A 21,741-nucleotide genomic window follows, 5' to 3' on the forward strand; every position below is an offset into this window, starting at 1 on the left:
GGCCTAAAGCAGGTTCGTCGTGAACGTAGTCGTGACGCTGCGAAAAGGAGGGGGTCCCAAACGAAACATGGCTGTGGGAACCCACACCGTACAAGTGACCGTACGCGGCCTCGCCAAGTGCCAGCGGCTTGACCTGACCCGTGCCAGAGCGGGGGAAGGGAGCAACGCGGCTACCTGCCTCGACACCTCGCATTCCCGAAGGCTCTGTTGGAGGATCTCCTCCACTGCTAGGCCAGTGGTGTGGCCTGGAGATATGGGCGCGTCCAAAAGCATGGCCCTATCTGCATCAGACACCTGCACCTGTGACAGCCACAGCTGTCTGAGTATTACCACTAGGCACGCCAGACTCTAGCCCAGGGTCTAACCCTGCGGGCCAGAGATCTGGAGCTACGTGTGCGAGAGAAGTCACAGTTCTGTGGCCACCGGCTCTGGTAACGGGGCATCATGCAAAACTCCATCCAGGTAAGCAGTAAGCATGCTGGACGTGTTTGCTAGGTGGGTACTCTGGGCTCCCGCCACATAGGCTCTACGGACATGTGTCTGGGTTATCCTGTACTGCAGGTTCGGGCACACGGGGTCCTTCGGCATACCTCCCACTGGCGGAGCCTTAACCTCCCTGTTACTCCCTGTTCCGCGGGCAGAGCATTGGTACTGCAATTACACATTCATTCAAAAATCATCTGTAATATTATTACAAAAGCAAAACAGCAAAAACAACTGACTCATTATCAAAAATGTTATTTTCCTACCATCAAACATCGAAGGAATTTTTCGAATTCGCCATTTCACCGCTGAGATATTCCCTTTGCAATGTATCTAGTACTTCACGGTTCAAAAACAACTGATCGACTAGCTGTGCGTTTCGCTGCTCTGGCCTTACATGTATCTGTTGATGGTGAAATCTCTGATCACATTGTAGGGGAGGTCACAAGCTGTCCATTCATACCTTGACTTTCTTTGTAGCCTAATCCATTGAAGAGTAATCGATGTGTGTACGTAAACAAGACACATATTTGCAAATGAGAGCCCAGTGTTACACACATAGGATCAAAGTTTCTTACCATTTTCTGATCATTTTTCAATTTATAAAATTTATAAAATCAACAAAATGGCAAGCAGTGTTCCAAAGCATCCCAAAAGAAGTAGATTTAGTCTTTCTGAAGTTTTGGGGGAGATGGATAATAGTGAAAATGACGCGAAAATGAACTTTCTGGGTTGGAGAGCGCTGATTCAGAGCATGTGAGCACAGGGAATCTCCCCAGAGGGGCTCTGTGATGGCGTCCGGAGGAGTGGGAGGGGTCCGTTGCGGGGGACAAAGATCACCTCCCCACGACTCTTTCTAGGCAGCTCGCGAGCACGCGGGGCTGAAAAGCCACGCAGATGTCACAGGCGCCTTTTAGGGCTGAGGTGGCATGATCGGGCCCCAGGCATCACGCACTCATGCTATGCCTGTCCTCCTGTGGGATATTGGTCCAACAGGCCACGCAGGCATGGAAGCCAGCCCTTGGTTAGAAACCACTGCGCTGTAAACACTGTGTGCGCCGCATGCAGTGAGCACCGTGGGCACCGGGAGTAGTGTGGCACCGCGTTATGAGCACCCAGTACTATGTGCAAAGGGTGCCCCGAGTACCATGCAATAATAACACTGCGCGCACCGTGCCGCACCGGTGTGCTAGCCTATATCGGTACAGTGACAATGGGCACTGTGTACACTGTGGTACCAAAGTAGCAGGGGTAGAGTCTTACGCACCGCGGTATTCAAAACACCCTGACCGCATGGTCTCACGCCTAAGCAGCGCATAGCGTACAACAGGGAGACAGGGCCGAAGCCGCGGTCTGTGATTGACTTACACACACAGTAATAAAAACAGTTTTTTAAAATACAAAAATCAGTTCAATATTACAGGACAGATGAGGGAGGGCACTCTATCTATTGATTGAGTGACCTACACCAAAAGTAAAGGCCCGCGCAGCCCATTTACGTCTCAAACCAACAACGAGGGAAGCCTTGGTGAGGAGTAAATGGCCGGCCTGGAGAAAGCAGCCTCGGAGCAGCTAGCTCACTACGCGAGTACGAGGACGTGTAGTTACACATAAAACAAGACCCAGCCGCGGCTCGCAGGCGACTGGTGGGCGAAGTCAACAACGGGAGCAAGGCAAGCCCGCTCCCTTGGAGTAATAGTGCTCTCCGAAGTAAGAAAAACACACACAATTCTTAAAAATAATGCTTACCGTGCTAAGACGGACAGACAGAAAGAACAGCCTGACACGCATAGCGCGCAGGTGATGATAGTCTGAAACAGAATAAAAAGGCTAAGAAATTTTTAAATACTGATTCCGGGAAAGCGGCAATGCCAGTTTTCAGCACAGAGTGCCGGGGAACTAGCAGTAACTTACACAGAACTTTTTAGAAGAAAACAGGGCTCAATGCAACACAGAGGTCTTACCTTACCAATGTGAGAAGCGAAAGAAGGTGTTCCTTCCCCTGCGTGACGGTTAAGTACCTGCGGGAGGCGGGACCGAGGAGGTCACTGGGGGAAGGGGGCCTATCGGCAGCTTTGATATAGGAGCTCAGTGACACCTACCAATAGGCAGGAGTGTATCCCATAACAATGTTTGGTGGCCATCTTCTCTTTCAGGGAACTAGGTTTATGGTTGGTATACTAACGTTCTCTGTCACTTCACAAACACATTATCACCTGATTATGTTGACCAATCAAAATCTAATTATTGTGGCAATTGAGGGGCATGGTAACTACTAGCTTGATCAAAAACTAAATTGAAATACTTACACAAAAATATCATATTATAATATTAGTGGATGCGGAATGGGGAGAAAACGTAAATAAGTTTATGAATATTTAAAAGAAAACAAATGTTTCGAAGTATACAAAAAGCAAAAATAACAGAAGTGGGTCAGATGAGGCAGAAGACATATAACACTGCAAATACTGCTGCACTGAGGTGCACGTCCATGTTGACAAGAAAAGAACATACTGAAAAATAAGCGACACATTAAACCAGTAAAGTGAACTGAGAGACACGCAATCAGTTTATGAAGTTTTTACACGCATTTTATAAACAGAGAGTGCAGAATGACTGTGTTAATGAGTTTGTCAGAGCACTGTGCTTTGCTGGACAGCCATTTTTTATTGCAGACTGCAGAGAGGTATGTATTGGTGACTTTGTGCGACGGTACTGTCCATCAGCTAAAACACTGCCAATCTTAATTGTAAATATTTGACAGAAAATGGTGAGGCTTTGGTAAACTTATGGAATGCATGGATGGAAATGTCCACTGTGGTTTTTGACGCATCTCCCGATGGCTTGCACTGCCCAGTTCTGTCAATTTTCTTTTCTTTTTATGATTTCAAGGTGAATAAATCTGGCTTGTTTTGTGCTGATGTCATGTTCATACCTACTGTAGATACTGTTTCCGTCAGCACAGTATTTACCCAAACGTTCACAAAGTACCAGCTGACTTGGGAAAATGGGACTTCGACTTGCACAGATTTTGCTTCATCATACATGCCAGGGACATGAAACTGAATCAGAAACCAGAACTGCTATGCATCATATTACACATGTAAGGTGTGTATACTGGAATTGTTTTCCATGATTCTTAACGATGTTTGAATTAAAAACTATTTATTACCAATTTTATTCCTATTTTAATATATGTAAAATAAACTCTATAAAAATAAACTTTTTTTTTTTTAAGAAAAACCAAAAGTGCGGAAGACTACATATATGGTTTACATGTATAATAACTAACAACTACAAACATAAAAGACATTTCAAACTTATTTATTTTCAGCCTGCAATCATACAAACTAAAATTCATATAAAAGCAGATGAAAAAAAAAAATAATTCCAAACAATATACAAACATTATTTGATCCTCTGATGTCTAAACATCTGCTGTATCCCAGGTAGGGCTGCTTATTACAATGTCAGTTCAAATAAAACAGCATTTAAATGAAAATATCGTGTATTTCCTAGAAAATAGTACCTGGTAAATATTGAATAACAGACAAAAATCAGGTAAAAACCGACGTCATGTTAAAAAAATAAAATAAAAATAAAAAAAATCCTGTAATTTTTCGGAAAAATTTGGAATAAACTGAAACACTAACACTTCATTAAAGCTTTTAAAATTATGATAGAACTCCTCAACCGAATACATAATTTGTTTATATTTACTTATTCAGTGAATTTCTGCTCGCCTCCGCGATAAATAAACTCAACATGAACAGAAGTAGCCACTGAACACTTACAATATTATAAATTGTTGTAATATGTGCATACAGTCGACGTTTGAAGGTGAGAGTATACTGTGCATACGGTGTGGACGGAGTCTAACAACAATACAAATACGTTAGGCAAAATACATTTCAATGATCTCGATCACATTAGGTATTCCATTCATGCCTGTGGCGATATCTTTTGAAAACAAGCACTATATTGGACTTTTTAACTATTAGACGCAATGTTTATAGACTTTAACAACTGCTATTAGGAACATGCTGCACGATTCGTTTATTATTAATAGCGGTATAATTAAACTACACCAAATCACCTTTTTATTTACAACGAAGGGAAAGCATGTTTTTGTTGACTTTATAAGCATTTGGGTGACACAGTATAGGTTACCTTCATTGTAAAAAAAAAAAAAAAAAAAAAAAAAAACGTGATTTGGTATAATTTAACGATAACGCTATTAATACTAAATGAATCATGATTATAGCAGCAGTTTTTAAGTAGTCTGTAAATATTTTGTCTAATAGTTAAAAAGTACAATGTGGGGCTGCCAGGTCTTGTTTTCAAAAAATATCGGCACAGACACTATATACAAACCAAACCTTGGTAACCTTATGGTATTGTGTGTGTGTGTGTGTGTGTGTGTGTGTGTATATATATATATATATATATATATATATATATATATATATATATATATATATATATATATATATATATGTGTGTGTGTGTGTGTGTGTGTGTGTGTGTGTGTGTGTGTGTGTGTGTGTGTGTGTGTGTGTGAACACATAAATGTTTTCTGCTGTGAACTTCTTAAATTAGTGCATAGCCTTTTTAAATTCCTTTGTATTTCTTTTTTTTAAATAATATTTTGTTTTGTGATTGAGAGGTCGCAAGAAGCACTACTCGTTAAGATAATAACATTATTTCATAAATCAACATACTTTTGAAAATCACGTTAGCATGATAATTTCTTTAATAACGAGACGAGATAGGCATAACAACTTCATGAAAATGCCAAAATCAATGCTACATAATGATTTGTTGATTAACACTGGAGTTATCATTTACAAACTTTTAAAAATCCTGCCCCACGTGCTGTAATGCTATCCTCCCAGGTTCTACAGTCATGTACCGTACCATATGCTCTCTTTTTCTAATAGCCAGGGAGTCAGTTCCGAGATTTATGCACAAACATAAGGGAAGCTGGCACCTAGCTCAGCAAATCTGATTAGGTTTGAGAAATCTGATCAAATAGGCGAGTTAGAGAATAAAAGCTTTTCTTTTTTATCACTGCTGCTATTTGGGAATGGAGTTATTATCTCAAAATGTAACTTCCCACGAGACCTTGCTCCGTGTTTATATTATCTATCCCTCCAAACTGACACACAATGGAAAATAAATGAAAATATAACTGCCTTCAGCGCGCCACAGAAGCTTGTGAGTCATGGAGTAATTTACTCTTGAATTTAGACGCTATGTGTGAATGGATTCTACAAGCTGGCTACAAGCTGTCCCTTCACTTCTCAAGCTACCGCATGCAGTATACTCCCAATTGACCATTGAGACGACGGGAACCAACGAAGTACATTAAGCTTGATAACATGCGAACTCCAGCTCCGCAGCAAAATTGTTAAGCGCATTCGTTATGGATTCAATTTAAATATCATACGAAATTCAATGTGTGAAACACTCTTTATGCAGCTTGTCTGGAGTGCAGACTGCCTTAGCAAAACAAATAATGGCTGTTTGATATGAGCCATGTGACCTTTGTGTGGACATAACTTAATAATCATGGGAAATCAGAAGGATCTCAAGGAAGTTGGGTCAGTCACTATATACTGTTTGCCTATATATATATATATTAATATATTGCTATATAAAATCATTCAAAAAGCATGGCAAAGTATTTTAAAAAAGTAAGTTCTGCTGTAAATACTGGTAACCAATGTCTCAATGTCTCTCAATGCCTCAATGTCTGGACTGGCTATCTCACTTAAATGCAAGACTGTATTTGCTTATCTCAGAAACAACTTATCTTACACACCTTATGGTTATTTACAAAGAGACAGCACTATATGAACCAATCACATTGCATTTTCTATCAACAAACTTCGATGTAATGACACCATCAAAATATCTGACATTGTTTTTCATATGTGAGATGTGAGAAAACAAAATGAAAAACCTGAAAAGTATTTTAATAAATAAATAAATAAATAAAATCAAACCGGTGATAATACCGCTAGTTGCATTTTAAAACCTTGACTCTCACTCCATTAAAAATAGTATAACCATACAAGAATTATTTATTTCATGCTACATACATGCCAAGTTACATCTAATACAAAGGTTGGAGAAAGTCCTCAGGTTGCTTGTTTTACTTTCAGGTAGTCTGCTACTGTATCACTTCCTGGGTTCAGCAGTGAGGGATGTGGACTATATCACTGTCCAGGTGAATGGCCTCTGAAGTGCCAGATTACCTGAAAGATTGACATGGTAGCAGGCATCCTTTTTTAAAATGTTTGTCACTGTATAACAATGTGTTTCTTACAGAGTGGCACACGTGGCACCAACATAGCAAATGAAAGTGCAAGGTTTGTCAAATTATTTCTTTATTAGTTAGAAATTCTTTGAAGCCTTACAACAACCAAAGTCCTTGAACACAAAAAGACTGTCCAGTGTCAGAAGTCATAGATATTGTCACTCCTTTAAAGTAGCTAACACAATAGTTCCAGAAATTCACCCTGCCATGCACGTATTCACTGCAAAGGTCTTGATTGTGTAGTAATTAAAACAAACACCTATTTTATCAAACATGTATTTTCATTTTAAAACATCTGGTACCACACTTGATTATAGAAATCTGTTTGCAAGCTCTGTAATTTCACTTGGAGAGTTAAATTGTCCTGACCCATTCACGGTTTTTTGTTAGTTACCAATCAGCTGCTTCCCTGATTGACTGACATGCTTTGCAGCCACTACCATGCTCTGAACCTGAGTGCACTGCTGTGATTACATGCCAAAGGAAGTAAAGCAGTAACAGACTCCCAGGAAGGCAAGGCAGGCAAACTTTCTTTAACCTAGTGTAGAACGATGTCAACAATGAAAATGGGTGTTTTTATGACACATGTTTCTTTCATAACTGCACATTCCAGACCTATATAGTAAAGTGCATTCCAGGTAAGATTTATGTTTCATTACCTCCCCATTTAAACTTTAAAAAGGTTTATCCCAGAGAACACAAGCCAGCAGCAGTTTTCATTTTTGGAAGCATTATACTGAACTCCAAAAGCAGCCCTGTGATGCAACCTGAAGATAATAAAGCTTGCTGTTCCTCCAGAAATGTATACATAACTGGGAGAGACAACTGGGTGAATACAAATTGATTTGAGATGATGAAAATGCCACGCCGAAGGTCTTGGAAATGTCAATGCTCCAAAAGAACATTGCTGTGTGTTTACCTTCACACATCAGTGTCTGGCCTTCAGCTTGCTATTGACTTGGATTTTACCTTTCGCTTCTCAATCAAATCACAAAGATTTGTCAGCCTGTCTAAGCAATATGTGAATGCATTAGCTATCTCTAAGGAATTTATTTTTAGTAAGCATTTCTACATGTTTGCCACAGTGGTACATGCCAGCCTTGTATTCCTTGTAACTGCTTTATCCACAACTCAAAAGATATTAATTTCTACATAGAAACAGGCTTTTGAAAAACACTTTTTCAAAGTCTTGAATTAAATCCAAGGCTCTCATTTCAATATTTTTTTAATTGAAATCATTTCATGTACGGTAACAAATGAATACCAGTATATACTTAAATACCTTATTTATATATATATACTATAATATATATAGATATAATATATATTATATATATAATATAATATTATATATATATATATATCGTATATATATTTGGTTGACTACCGTTTTCCAGTTAGCAGGGAGGAATTTTATCCCCTCTATCTTTTTAGGTTTTTTTTTAATTTTAACCCCCTCCCCTGCTATCTTATATATATATATATAAACCATGTGAAAATGCACTGTGGGTGAATGGGCTAAGGGTTTTTGAGTTGATTATTTGTTTTTATTGTTTAGTTAATCCCCTGCACCTGGTGCTAATTGTAAATTGGAGCCAGGTGCAGGGTATTTAAGAGAGGCAGCCAGACTGATCAGGGCTGCTGAGAAGTTTTTGTGACAGGTAAACGGCTTAGCCGTCCTGTGGGTAGTCAGGGATACATTAATGTTTAGTCAGAGCTCCAAAAAGGAGTTAGGTTTTTGTTTATTTCATTTGGTGGTTATTAAAAGTGTGTATAAGCACTGAAAAATCAATTTTCTGAGTCTTGGGTCTGCTTTTAAAGGGGCAATGAACTCTGAGTGCAAGGATACTATATATATATATATATATATATATATATATATATATATAGAGAGAGAGAGAGAGAGAGAGAGAGAGAGAGAGAGGAGAAAGAGAGAGATTTCACATTTTCCCATGTGAAAAATACACAATATGTTTCCAATATGAAAGATGCAGTAATTTTGCAGTTTACCTGTGCATTTCCTATGGTTTACAATGGTACCAGACAGTACCTCACTGGGCTTTACAGTGCTTGCCTACAGATAGACTAATATACCTGCATGCTGTTCGAAATCATGGTCAAGTTGTTTTTTTTTTTTTTTGTTTAGTTTTACATAGAAAACTATATTATAGAAATCCAGTATTGTATTTGTAGACTGTTGTTGGTGGCAAAGGGTTAAAAAGGTATAAGCAAGTGTTGTACTATTTTAATTACCTTTAACTTTTAGCCTACTTGATTTATTTATCTGCAATTTCAAATAAATAATCACATACATCTTACCCATTTAGCACTTCTATTAATTACACAAGTCTAAAGTGTACACATGTTATAGCAAACATGTCTTTTCAAGCATCTGGTACTGCACTAGGTGCCCCATTTGTTAGCCTTGCCTTCCAGGGAGTGTGTTACTGCTTTACTTCCTATGTCATTTCATCCAGTGTTTTCTGAGATAGAGCATGTTACTGGTTGAAATCACATCACTCAATAGGGGAAGCAGCTAATTGGTTATTCACAGGAAAGTAGCCAGTGAAGGGTTTGGGATCATTTCACTCTCTTATGAAATTACCCTGGAAGTACAAGGCAGATTTCATGTTTGCTGAAACATGCGTTTATTTCAAAGATGCACATTTGAGACATAATAAACAGAGGAAAAAAAATATTGAACTATTTTGTTAGCTATAATTAATTAAACAATCATTAAAACAGTTTTGTGATTCTCCCTTGGTACATCAAGTGTCACAAAGAAATTGTCTTAATGCTATCATTAAATAACTAACTATAAATAAATAAATCACCACCATTCTTTCTGAAAACATTTCAATAGCCACTAATGTCCAAGAATTAAGTATGTTAGCTGGCAAATAATACATCTGAACACAGAATTAATGATCTCATTCTGACATCCAATTACAGGGTTTTCTGTCCTATTCAAACATCCCCTTTAGCAAGAGTCCTCATGACTCCCCTCCCCCTCACAGATTGACTTGCAGGCCTCCTGTCAGGTCTCGAGTGCCCAAGGTCAGGATGTCATTAGCACTCCAGTATCACTCTTTAGAGGCAGCTCAGTTAAAGAGATGGCCATGGAATCAGTTGACAGACCCTAACTCATCACTCACAATCTTGTTTCAATCACAGCCCTCACTCTCAAATCCCATTTTTTACCTGAGGACACATTCTAGATAAAAAAAAAATACACAGCTACTTTATTGACCTGCAGACTGAGAGCTTTTATGAGCTCAATACAGCACCAGATATTTCTTAAAATGAAAACACATTTTTGTAATAAACATGTACTTCTTTCTCGGGGCAGCACCGAGTAGTCTGAGTGGACCTCAGACACTAGTAGTCCACTAATTACACGTCACGTGTTTGTGAAGCTCAGATAAGAGAACTGCTATGAGACTTTGCTCTGCTTATGCTATACAATGTATCAAACATCAGTCCTTCTACTTGTGCCCATAATAAACAAACTATTAAGGACAACCGTAACGATAAGATTATTGGATGTAGATGTACAGAAATATAGTTTTTTCAATGCATTTCTATTGGTTTTTGAAATATCACTTTGGAATATTTTTTTATGTAAAATATATTTTTAAAGCATTTGCTTTGTCTTTACCTTTGAGGATAATAATTGGATAAGCCTGATAAATCACTGAGGGCTGTACAACAGACCAATCATCAAATACTGGAATTCTATTGCCCGCATATGTGTCAATCACTCAGACTGCTCTTGCAAGAAGGCCATTTCTATAAAGAAGACGCTATGCATATTATTCTGTATTACCTGTAGAAATAGTTACTTTTATGTTATAAAACAGAGTATGATCAATTCACGGGTGTTATATCAATGACAGCTTAAGCTATGTGGATTTGCTAATAATAATGTAATGTCACTCTTTTTTATGTATGAAACCTGTGTAAAATAAGCACACTGATAAAAACCTCATCTGTTACTGGCTGTGTCCCCGTTTCAATAATGAGAATGTCTGTAAGAGTTCCGTGGGCGTGATTCTTCCTTGCATTTGTATTTTAGTTTTGTTTTCTGAATAATTTTTCTTAAAACAAAACACAGTCAACTAAACCATATATTTAGGGCTACAAAATATGATTTGGAAATACTGAAACCAGATACCCATAAAAAGTCTGCTAACACTTTACATCAGGTGTATCTAATTATACTGTGTATTTACATAGTCAATACATGTGTTCTTACACATAATTACTGCATATTTATTATGCATATTTAAATGTAGTTAATGTGTCATTTTTGTGAAGGATATAACCCAAACCCTTACCCTAACCTTTTTGATACAATTGTGTACTTACATATAGCATGCAAAAATATTCACATGTAAAACACATTGTAACTTTGCATAATAACATTGTAATTATGTGTAAGCACTAAGTTACATTACATAGTACCTAGTTACATTACTAAGTAACTACTATGTAAATGATACAAAAATAATTACAGACACTTAATTTAAAGGGGTACCATAAAGCCAATATCTAACCTTCAATGACCCCATTAAGCAGAATGTAGAATACAGCACCTAGACAGGCTGGGGCACTACAGTCTTACCCTTGACATCCCACAGCTTAAAGTGTCGGTTGTTGGCTGCCTCGGGTGCGAGAGTGAAGTAGAATCGATGCCCAGTCTGCGGCTCATCTCTGTCTACTACACTGATAGTGTGGATGAGCTGAAGGGAGAGAGAGGGAGAGCAGGAAAGTAGGTTAGAGAACTCAATCAATCAATCAATCAATGCTTTATTCAAAACTTATGACATGTATCTCTTGCTGGTTTAATATCCTGTACCATTCTCTGTTGTTTCTGCTTCAATCATTTTTTGCCGTGCTTATTACATATAAAAACACCAAGGAAGTGCAACACTATCTGAAAGCACGACTTGCAAATAGAGTTTTCTTTAACACATCAGGTAAGAAGCTATGTTTACTAAATAAAACAGAATGAACACCACCTCATAAAACACTGATTAGATCACTGTGACAATTACCAGATTTTTGTTTTCTGTTTACGCACACACACACACACACACACAAAAAATTGAACTGGATGATTTGTATGATTTGTATTTCTCCCCAACTCCAGCACACCAATGAGAATAATCGGGAGTTGCTAGGTTACAGTCAGTCATACCCGCTTATGTTTAAAATACTTGTGGTTTCAATAAAAAAGTTGATTCTACGATGAAAGTTGCAATATTTATCTAACTCGTTCCATCATCGCTGGAATACCCCTACTCCATTCTTTGCATGTGATGGGATATTTGCACTGGCATCACTTTTTAGATAAATATCCTACCTATTAGCCTATTTTGTTTGCTACACTAACATGTAGTGCCCTTAGATAAAAGGTACACCCTGCACAAGATTTGGAACCACTGTGCTAACCATCAGTAATTAAAGAATGGTACAATTTTAAGGTACTTGATGTGATACAAATACATCTCAGATGGCTGTATCACGTCAATATCTGGGTCTACAACATACACCCACAATGGGGTAACCAATGTTTTAAATGCATTATCTTACCTCTTATTAGCTTTGTCATCATTGGTACTGATATACACACAAAAAAACCTGGAAGTGAGTTCCTAAGTGAAGGAGCTTGAGCACTAAAAGCCATCACACAGAATTACCAAGAGACCATCACTGGCAGATCTCAAAATATGAGCCAGTTTGTGGGGAATAAGTAATTCACGCAAAGAGGCAGTGCCAGAACCGGGAATAGCTTTGCAAGTGAGGAGCAGCAATTTAAATTCAATAGGGTGCCTCACACGATGTAGTGACCTTAAAACTAGGGGAAGTATGACAACTAGACCCTCTTCCATCACGGTATGCATAATTGTTTTGACAGAGCAACTTCTGGAGCCTCATATAGCTCACACAGTCTGTTTAAACAAATTCTAAAAACTTAGTAAAAGAAACTTGAAGGAGATATAGTCTTGGAACTTTCTTCAAGCAGAGACCAATAGTAATAACTGTGTGGTGTCCATTACTGTCCACTGGAGGCAGGGTAGCTAGATTGGCTTATAGGTCTCCAGGGGTGAAAGGCATGAAAAGCTAGCCCTCTCTTTGACTCTACAGTGGCACAGAACAGGTTCAGCAGTGCATATGAATACATTTATAGTGATTCCCTCAAGGGCATTGAGATCCCAGTAGCTATTATAAGGTTCATGATGGGTCTATAATGCTGGTGCTCATCTACCACCAAGTGGCCTCCAGCGCCTGTCATACTAAATACTCCTTATTGAGAAGGTCTGAGATGACCTGACACCTGATTGAAACATAAATTATACTCGATTCTTTAACCTGTTCAACTGTCTTCAATAATTCAGGAGGCTTCCATTGTTAGCACGGTACCACAGTTGTGTCATACTTTGACATACTAATGACATCATAATGACATCTCGCAGACACACTGCTGGTAATCCATTAGAGTAGCACTGTGTGCCATGACAGTACCAGACAGACAGTGTGCTATCATATTAGGACTGCTGTACTGCGCAATATAATGCTCAAAATCCATTGTGTTGCCCTGATATAGTATAGCTGTAATGGGGTTGTGGAAATCATAACTAAAACACAATGAACATAAGAACACAAAAAAAGTTTGGGAACGAGAAAAGGCTATTTGGCCCATCTAGGCGTGTCCCTTGTTAGCACACCGTTCTCCCAAACTGGAGGGAACTCATTTAAAAGCACAGAATATCCCATGCATTTATAACTCTCTGTGTAAAAGCTTCCATGTATGCACCATTGTTTTCCTCTCTGTGCTGAATTTGAAGTCGTTTCTTGGGTTAACTTTATCTCTACCATTTTTTAGTGTAAAGTATTAAATGAAGTCCCCTCTGTCCCTTGTTTTCTTCCAGACTGAAGAGATTTAATTATTTTAACCAGTCTTCACAGCTCATGTCACTCAGTCCTGGGATCAGTCCAGTTGCCCTTCTCTTTAGCTTCTCGAAGTGTAATGATGTTTTTTTTTTTTGTAGTGAGGTGACCGAAATGGCACACAGTACTTAAGTGAGGTCTAACTAGGGCACCTGATAATCTTCTCTAGACTTGTATTCCATGCTTTTTTGCAATACGGCCAACCATTCTATTTGCCTTTTTAATTGCCTCACCACATTGGAGAGATACTTTTAATGATGACTCCACTATAACCCTGAGATCCTTTTCAAAGTCCTCATCCCTATTTCCATCCCGTGCATTTTATACTTCTAACATGGATTATTATGCCCAATGTGCAATACTTTACATTTCTTAACATTTAAATTAATTTGCCACACCTTTGCCCAGCTACAGAGAAGGTCCAAATCCCTTTGAATTAGCTGGATCATTATATTGTTTCATAGTTACAATGTATTTAATGTATATATTTTTTTGCATGATATAACCCTAACCCTAACCCTATCCCTAGCCCTAAACTTAACTCTAAAGCTAACCTTTTTCTGATACAATTGTGTACTTACATATATTGCGCAAAAAGATGTACATTCTAAGTGCATTGTAACTATTTATAATACCACTGTAATTGTGTAAGCCCACAGGTATTTGCTATGTAACTATTCTGTAAATACACAGTAAATAGAGACACTTCATGGAATGAGTAACCTGCAATACAAAAACACATTATTTCGATATGCAGGTTTTTAAATAAAAATACATGGTTGCTAAAATGTCAGTCATTTTTTAAACTGTTATAGTGAATGTCTGTGCAATGCATGGAAAATGCACGCAATTATTATTTGAGTTACATTTTAAGGGTAATACACTGGCATTATATTGGGATCATATGGAATACTTTCCATATGCATTAAAAAAAAAAACAGCAACATAAACCATTGAGCACATTTACACAACTGGCTACTGTTTAAATATGCAAAGCAACTGTGCGAAGAGAAAACCAATAATAGGAGGATTTGTGGGATAAAAATCTAACTGTGCTGCTATTATTATTATTATTATTATTATTATTATTATTATTATTATTATTATGTAACCGCGCCCCCAAGTTCTAACATCCAAATGGTTGTATATTCCAGTAAGTAGGTTTTGAAAAAAAAATGAAACGACATTTGACCGATATTGAAGATACATAAAATACAATAACAAAATATGATAAAATACAGTATACACATACACATACTAAATATGATTTCAACTTAAAATGGTTATGAGAATCTAGATAGCATATCTATACACAGTGATTTTTAGCTAGCAAATGAATATGTTCCATGTCATTGTCTTCCATTCCTGTAAAGGTCTCAGTTGTGCATTCCATATGTATTCCATTGTTAACATGAGTGTCCATATTTTCAGAGTTGATTACAGTTTTTAATGAACTCCAATGTATTTAAAAAGTAAAATGCCTGTTCATTTTACAAAACTAGAACCAAGCAAGTAGGTAATGTAATACATGTAATCCCTTTTCTTAAGCACTCTCAGGGTGTTTGTTCATCATATTGTAACACTAATATGAATTTCTCACCTTTCAAATAGCAGGAGTTAATTAAAGACTGGAGTGTGGTACTACACTAGGTTAAGTCTGGCCTTGCTTTTAGATTGGTAATGTCACCTGGGGAGTAAAGATGACCACACCACTTTCTTCACATTACCCAATCAGCTGTTTCCTCTATTGACTGAAATGCTTTGCAGACAGTAAACCTTTGACCCCGTAAGATACTGCTGAGGCAGGGTGACCTCGGAAGTGAAACTGACTTTCTGAAAGAAAAGCAATAACCCTGACATCACCCTTTAACCTCATATCGTGTTTTACAATCTTAATCCATGCATTTCAAAACTTGCCATTCAAGACCTATATAGCGGCTGGAAGTCCACAATAAGATTTATGAAGTTCTAACAGGGCGAGCAGCCCTGTACAGTTATTTTTGGAACGGGGTCTCCCCTCAGCCCCTGTGTTGTTTTGTGTTTGTGCATTATGATTTATTTATTGTATTTATGTATTTAGATATGACAGCGCAGCTGTGCGTTTGTTTTGTTATTGTTTTTATTTTGTTCTAGCAGATGAGATTGGCAGCCCATCCTCTGCCAGTTGCTAATTTGAAACATCGTGCATAAACACCTGCAGCTCTGTTCAGAAGTGGAGAGTGAGAGCACTAAAACTAGACCAGAGAAGGCTATTGCCCAGCCCGATCATATTATTGTGTTCGAGATTTGTTTTATTTAATTAGTTATTTTTGTGCTCTGTGAGCAAGTCTTTTTTGTTCAAACCTTTTATTTTTGTTGTTTGAAAATAAAATGGCGCAAGCACCATTGCACCTTATCTGCAGTGCTGTTATTCTTCCTGCATCTGGCCTTCCGTCACCGCTTAGCCATACCTGTCACAGGAGTTATAACCCCTTTTTAAGCTAATTGAACTAATAATGTGTCTGCTATTCATAGGACAACCTATACATATTGAAACTCAATATTTCTATTAACCACTTTAGATATATAAGAGACTGAGCAGTATAACAAGGACTGTTCTTAATGGTGTTGTCAAAAAACAAACCAAAACCTCCAGCTACTTATTGAACATGTAGGAGTATTTATTGATTAAATAAAAGGGAACTCCCTTAAGCATTGCTGCTTAATTAGACTTTATATTAATAGCTCCCTTCAAAAACCTCCAGACATGCTCACTAGTAAGTAATTCAGCTGTGAAACTTTAGGAGTTGCCCCTGTTAGCCCATTAGCAGTACACAGCATTGCCAGTATATTGAAGTAAAATGCCCTTAAATGGATCCTGATATAGCAACACAGTGCCTGTCTAGTGCTGATAAGGTACATGGCACTGCAATGGATGATTGGCAATGTGTATTGCTTGGTCATACCATTGCTGATTGTCATGTCAGGATGAATTCAGAAGTCTTGCATTGTGCCACTGACTGCAGTGCCATTGAAGATACTCTTGTAAGGATAGCACAGCATGTTTCTTCCCAAACTAGTCAGTGAATGAACACAGCGGGGCTGCGGTGGGACATTTAAAATGTGTTTGATGTTCTGAATTTAGATCACAGTCTTGTATAAAAGTTTTCCATAGTAAAGCAAAGGTTGATAAAGCATAGTGAAATCATTGTAAAGTCGAGGGTAGCACTGTAAAACTTATTAGGTTTGTTAAAGCATATTAAAAAGCAAGGCAATCCATGGTAAACTATGGCAAATACATAGTATAGTCATGGAGGAAGCATGGAGGAAAACTGCAAAATTACTGTGGAAATTTAAAAGGGGTACCCCACATAACACACATCTTTCTTTCTTTCTTACTTTCTTTTGGGTAAAAATCAATCAAATAAAGAACAAGATTCTATATTTATGCACACAAAGGTTGCATTTCAGCTTTTAAGTTTTTTTCTTTCTTTAATAAAGTAAATAAAAGCAAACTAATAAAACAAAAATTAATCAAAACTGAACTCAAAAGTTAGATTTAAATTCAGTATGTGAAATATGCATTCACATGATGGCAAGATATTGCCTTCACTGTTGAAATATCTCATAATGTAATACAATGGAAGAAATTGACAAAGGATAATTAACCATAACATCTTTGAATCCTGATGTTGGAGGGCTTTGGATGAGCACATCTGTAAATAATTTGGCCCAGAAGCAAAGTGAATGAAAACGCTGGCCTCCTGCAAGCTGTCACTTCCCTGTCTGAGCTTCTGTTTAAAATGTGCATCAGTATGACTGCCTGTGGCTCTTCAGGCTAGGATTAGTATTTCCTTTACAATCTGATTCATCTCCTCTAGATTTTACTATCTGATACCTGTCATTTGATATTTACTCCAGTAAATAACGTATGGTTGCAGCATGAAAAAAGATTGCTGCTTTTGTACAGATTTTGATGAGGTTATACTGTCCATTAAGTTCCATGACTCAAGTACAGACCCAGACCAGGAATCCTTCTTTTGTATCTTGGAATTGGGGCAGTAAGAGCACTATTGTGTGGACTGCAGGGGGAGCCATTCACTCCTATTCAATCTAGATATTGGATTCTGCTCCCCTGCAAGTTAGACTGGAGAACTTTACCTCATCGACCATAACTGCTCAGGCAACTCGACAGCAGCTTGGTAACATCAATGCTTAGTAATAATAATAATACTAATAATTAATAAAAATTAATAAGTGGTAATAGTAAAGTAAGAATTAGATGCAAACGTTTTAATGAATGACTTTAGTTTCTCTGCTTTCTTACATTATTCAATTTGTATATGGCTCAAAGTTTTTTGTTTACTGTTGCAGAATTTTCTTTAATTACATTTAATTACATTTTGCTTCCTCTTCAGAAATTAAAAAATTAAAAACTGGATAGCATTTGTGTCTGCTGATGTTTTAAAAACTGTTCCAAGTCAAGACCACGTTGCCAAGAAGGCATATTGTCAATCATTCTGTTGCTATTCTTTTTTTTATACAAACAGCAGGGGTGCTTGAGGGCTTTTCATGCCCATTTAACTACACTTGCGTGTTTCTATTTAAATCTATTCATTTGCTTGTGATGTCATTTACCACATAGTTAATGATGTAATGATCCACTGTTCCTTTCTATTTAAACATCCAGACATTGAGGTATTGAGTCTATCCATTTATTTTCTGTTATCTTCTGTATTGTACTTTATCCAATTTCCAAAACATCAAATTGTAGGTCATCCATATTATGATCATGTTGTGTAAAGTGTTGAACTATTTTTTTATTATTATTATTTGTAGGTGAGAGGTGATTCTATTTTCTTTTATATAATGTTCTACCTGTCTCTCCTACATATTTTATTTAGTTACATTTTCGGCAATATATACCATAAACAAGGTTGCTAGTTTTGCATGATGCATTTCTTATGACTGAACATATATTTTCTCTGTTTGCGATTTTAGTTTTATCTTTACAAAGATATTTACATATTTTACAGGTTTGAATGTCTTTTCATGTGTCTATGATCTGTGTATGTTTACTGTGGGCTATATATAGATATAGCAAACAGCCTAACTGCAGCTGGCATGCGTTGTCTTATTATCTTATAGGGGTCACAGGGTAGATGTAAAAAATATGGCAGTCAAATCCATTCATTTATACAGGATGTGAACATTTACTACTTATATTATTAGTAATAATAATAAAATAATAATAATAATAATAATAATAATAATAATTATAATAATAATAATAATAATAATAATAATAATGAAACCTTTCAGACTATTCAAACTTTGATTGTACGGTATAACCTGTCCTGTTATCACAGACCATGAACTTGAACCATGAAAAGGGACTGTATTATTTTGAATGAGATTTTCACTGATTTTTACAAAGTTGTGGCTCATCTGCAATGGAATAAGGCTTGTAGAATGGTACAACAATGTATTTTGGGTTTTTTTTTTTTTTTTTTTTTTTGACACACCAGTGGTGTATCGTAATGGAATAAAGATGCAATGCAGGTCTGTTAGTGGGTCTCTAATGAGATATCACTCAGAATTGTATTGTTCTGTAAAAGCTCTAAAAAAATGAGTCTTAAAATATATTGCTTACAAATACAGAAAAACAGCCTGCTGTTACTCACCGTCACGGAGACAGACACAAGCTGAATCGGAAACTCTTAAGCTGAATTGCATGTCAAACCTGTGGTTAAAGACTCATATTCATCTGGTCCTGTCAACACTGGTGATGTAACAGGTGAGTATTTGGAATGAAACTCCTATTATATGGTTTTGTATGATGTCAGGAAAATGGAGTATAATGGTATTCTGATATCTTTAAGTGGTATATTGTGTGTCCGTCTGTAAACATATTTTATTTTTAAAACCATAAACATTTTTTTCTGACATTTTTGTTACCGGTTGTTCATTTACTTCTGTATACGGTACAATTGATCAACCTTGGGCTGCAGCTGGTTCCATCTCCAGTCTACAATCCAATCTGTAGCCGAACATTACACAAAAGTCAAAGATCATCTTTATGTAGAATTTTTTGGTAACACATACATCTTATATAAAACCATACACTATATATATATATATATATATATATATATATATATATATATATATATATATATATATATATATATATATGTACAGTTATATATTATATACATGAGTTGAACCCATTTACAACGTACCTGCGATATAATGTACACACTGTACATTAGCATATCTGCCTGCCAATAGAATATGACAAGAATACATCCTCCTGTATTTTAATTAGGGTTTGTCTTTTCTTTATTCTCGTCTCATGTAACCAGGGGGATTATGGCAAAGTACCTCCGCAAAGCACTAAGGGATATCGGAGGATACTGTGTAACCAGACCCAAACACGGTTCACGTCCGGATTACAGTTAAACCAGTTTGTGAAACCCAGTTATGCCGACAACTGAGTTTGAGACTACCTCTTGAGTAGGTTTCAAACTTGGCTTTTGAACTAAGTTATGAACTGTGTTTAGTGTGGATGCAAATTGATTTAAGCACTTTTAAACAAGTTTAGAACCCTAAGCTCGATTCTAAAACGCTAGTGTGGCCAGGGCCTAAAAGATTTCTTAAAATAGAGTCCAGGCAATGATTACTGTACTGTACCTGAACTGTATGGTAATGTTTATTGACTTGTATATTAGTTTTATTATTATCAGTTTTATTATTTCTGCAATTTATTATTACTGTACTGTATTTCTTTTATTAGTTTATTTACTTTACTAATTACAGTACAGCATTATTCAGTACATTAATTACATGTTTTTTGTTATTTTTTCTAATTAATTTGGCTGACGATCTTTATGCAAGGCAACATAGAATTACTGTATTAAATAATTAAAATACAGATTGTTACATACTGTATAGTAATGTACAGTACTAGTTACACGTTACATTGTTTTATATTATTTCTTCTGTAATAACCTTTAAGCTGCATATATTGGATATGTACATTAATCCATTAGTACTGTACTAGGTTTTGATTCTTGTGCTGGTTATTACATACCTCGGTTAGAACATACCGCTATTTGTTTTTACGGTCCCAAGGCAGTACATTATATCAGAGTTTCACTGTGTGTGTGTGTGTGTGTGTGTGTGTGTGTGTGTGTGTGTGTGTGTGTGTGTGTGTATATATATATATATATATATTATATATATATATATATATATATATATATATATATATATCTGAGATTTCAAACCGTCCTCTCCACTCCAGTGCACTGGACTTCCACCAGTGTGGAGCAATCGAGTTCTGCCAGCCCACAGTCCTAACCAGGGTTGACAGAGCCCCAGTTGAAAGTTAGTTGATCTTGATCTGCTTCTCAGAATCCTTTTCAATTGTACACTTAAATATAATGTATTGATTGACGTTTACAACATTCTTCCATGATATAGGTGCACTGAAAATACAATTTACAATGAACACAAAACTGTAGATCCAGCATTTTAAGAGTAAAGATCTCAACCCAGTCATGGTTAATTTGAATTACCTTGTACCCTGTGCTCAGCCAAAGCCCTCAAACTCAGAATATATCAACCTACAAAATAATCAGAAAGGAATTATAATGGCGTTTACAGCTTGGGGTTTAGTCCTTTTGTTCTCACGTTAAACTACTGTGCTTTAATCATGAAGAAAAGAAAGCATGAAACTAGCCTAATTATGAATAGTAATTTAAAATTATTTTTCTATTCAATATGTATTCCTCAATATGTATTGCCTGCACTTAGCTGACATTTACTTTGACACAGCTGCGCATTATCAAATGTGAGCTCTAAAGCCATTGGTCTCTGTTGGATGCCTTGGAAAATTGAAACAGCTTTTTGGTTGTTTTCTATTAGGCAGATCTCTCCTGGGGAGATAATTGGTTATTATTGGTTTGAGAAAGATTGTAAAAGATTATTTTAAAACTGTT

General features: G+C 36.8%; 1 protein-coding gene across 1 annotated transcript in view; it reads right to left on the minus strand.

Moving 5' to 3' along the window:
- The window catches only part of LOC121297780 (cadherin-22-like), a 190,667-nt gene that overhangs the window by 28,536 nt on the left and 140,390 nt on the right, over positions 1-21,741 (minus strand). Inside the window, exon 10 of the mRNA XM_041224277.1 lies at positions 11,430-11,547. Coding sequence (XP_041080211.1) covers positions 11,430-11,547 — 118 coding nt within the window. The remainder of the gene's footprint in view (positions 1-11,429; positions 11,548-21,741) is intronic.

The sequence above is a fragment of the Polyodon spathula genome, chromosome 23 (assembly GCF_017654505.1).
Source record: "Polyodon spathula isolate WHYD16114869_AA chromosome 23, ASM1765450v1, whole genome shotgun sequence".
Taxonomy (NCBI): Eukaryota; Metazoa; Chordata; class Actinopteri; order Acipenseriformes; family Polyodontidae; genus Polyodon; species Polyodon spathula.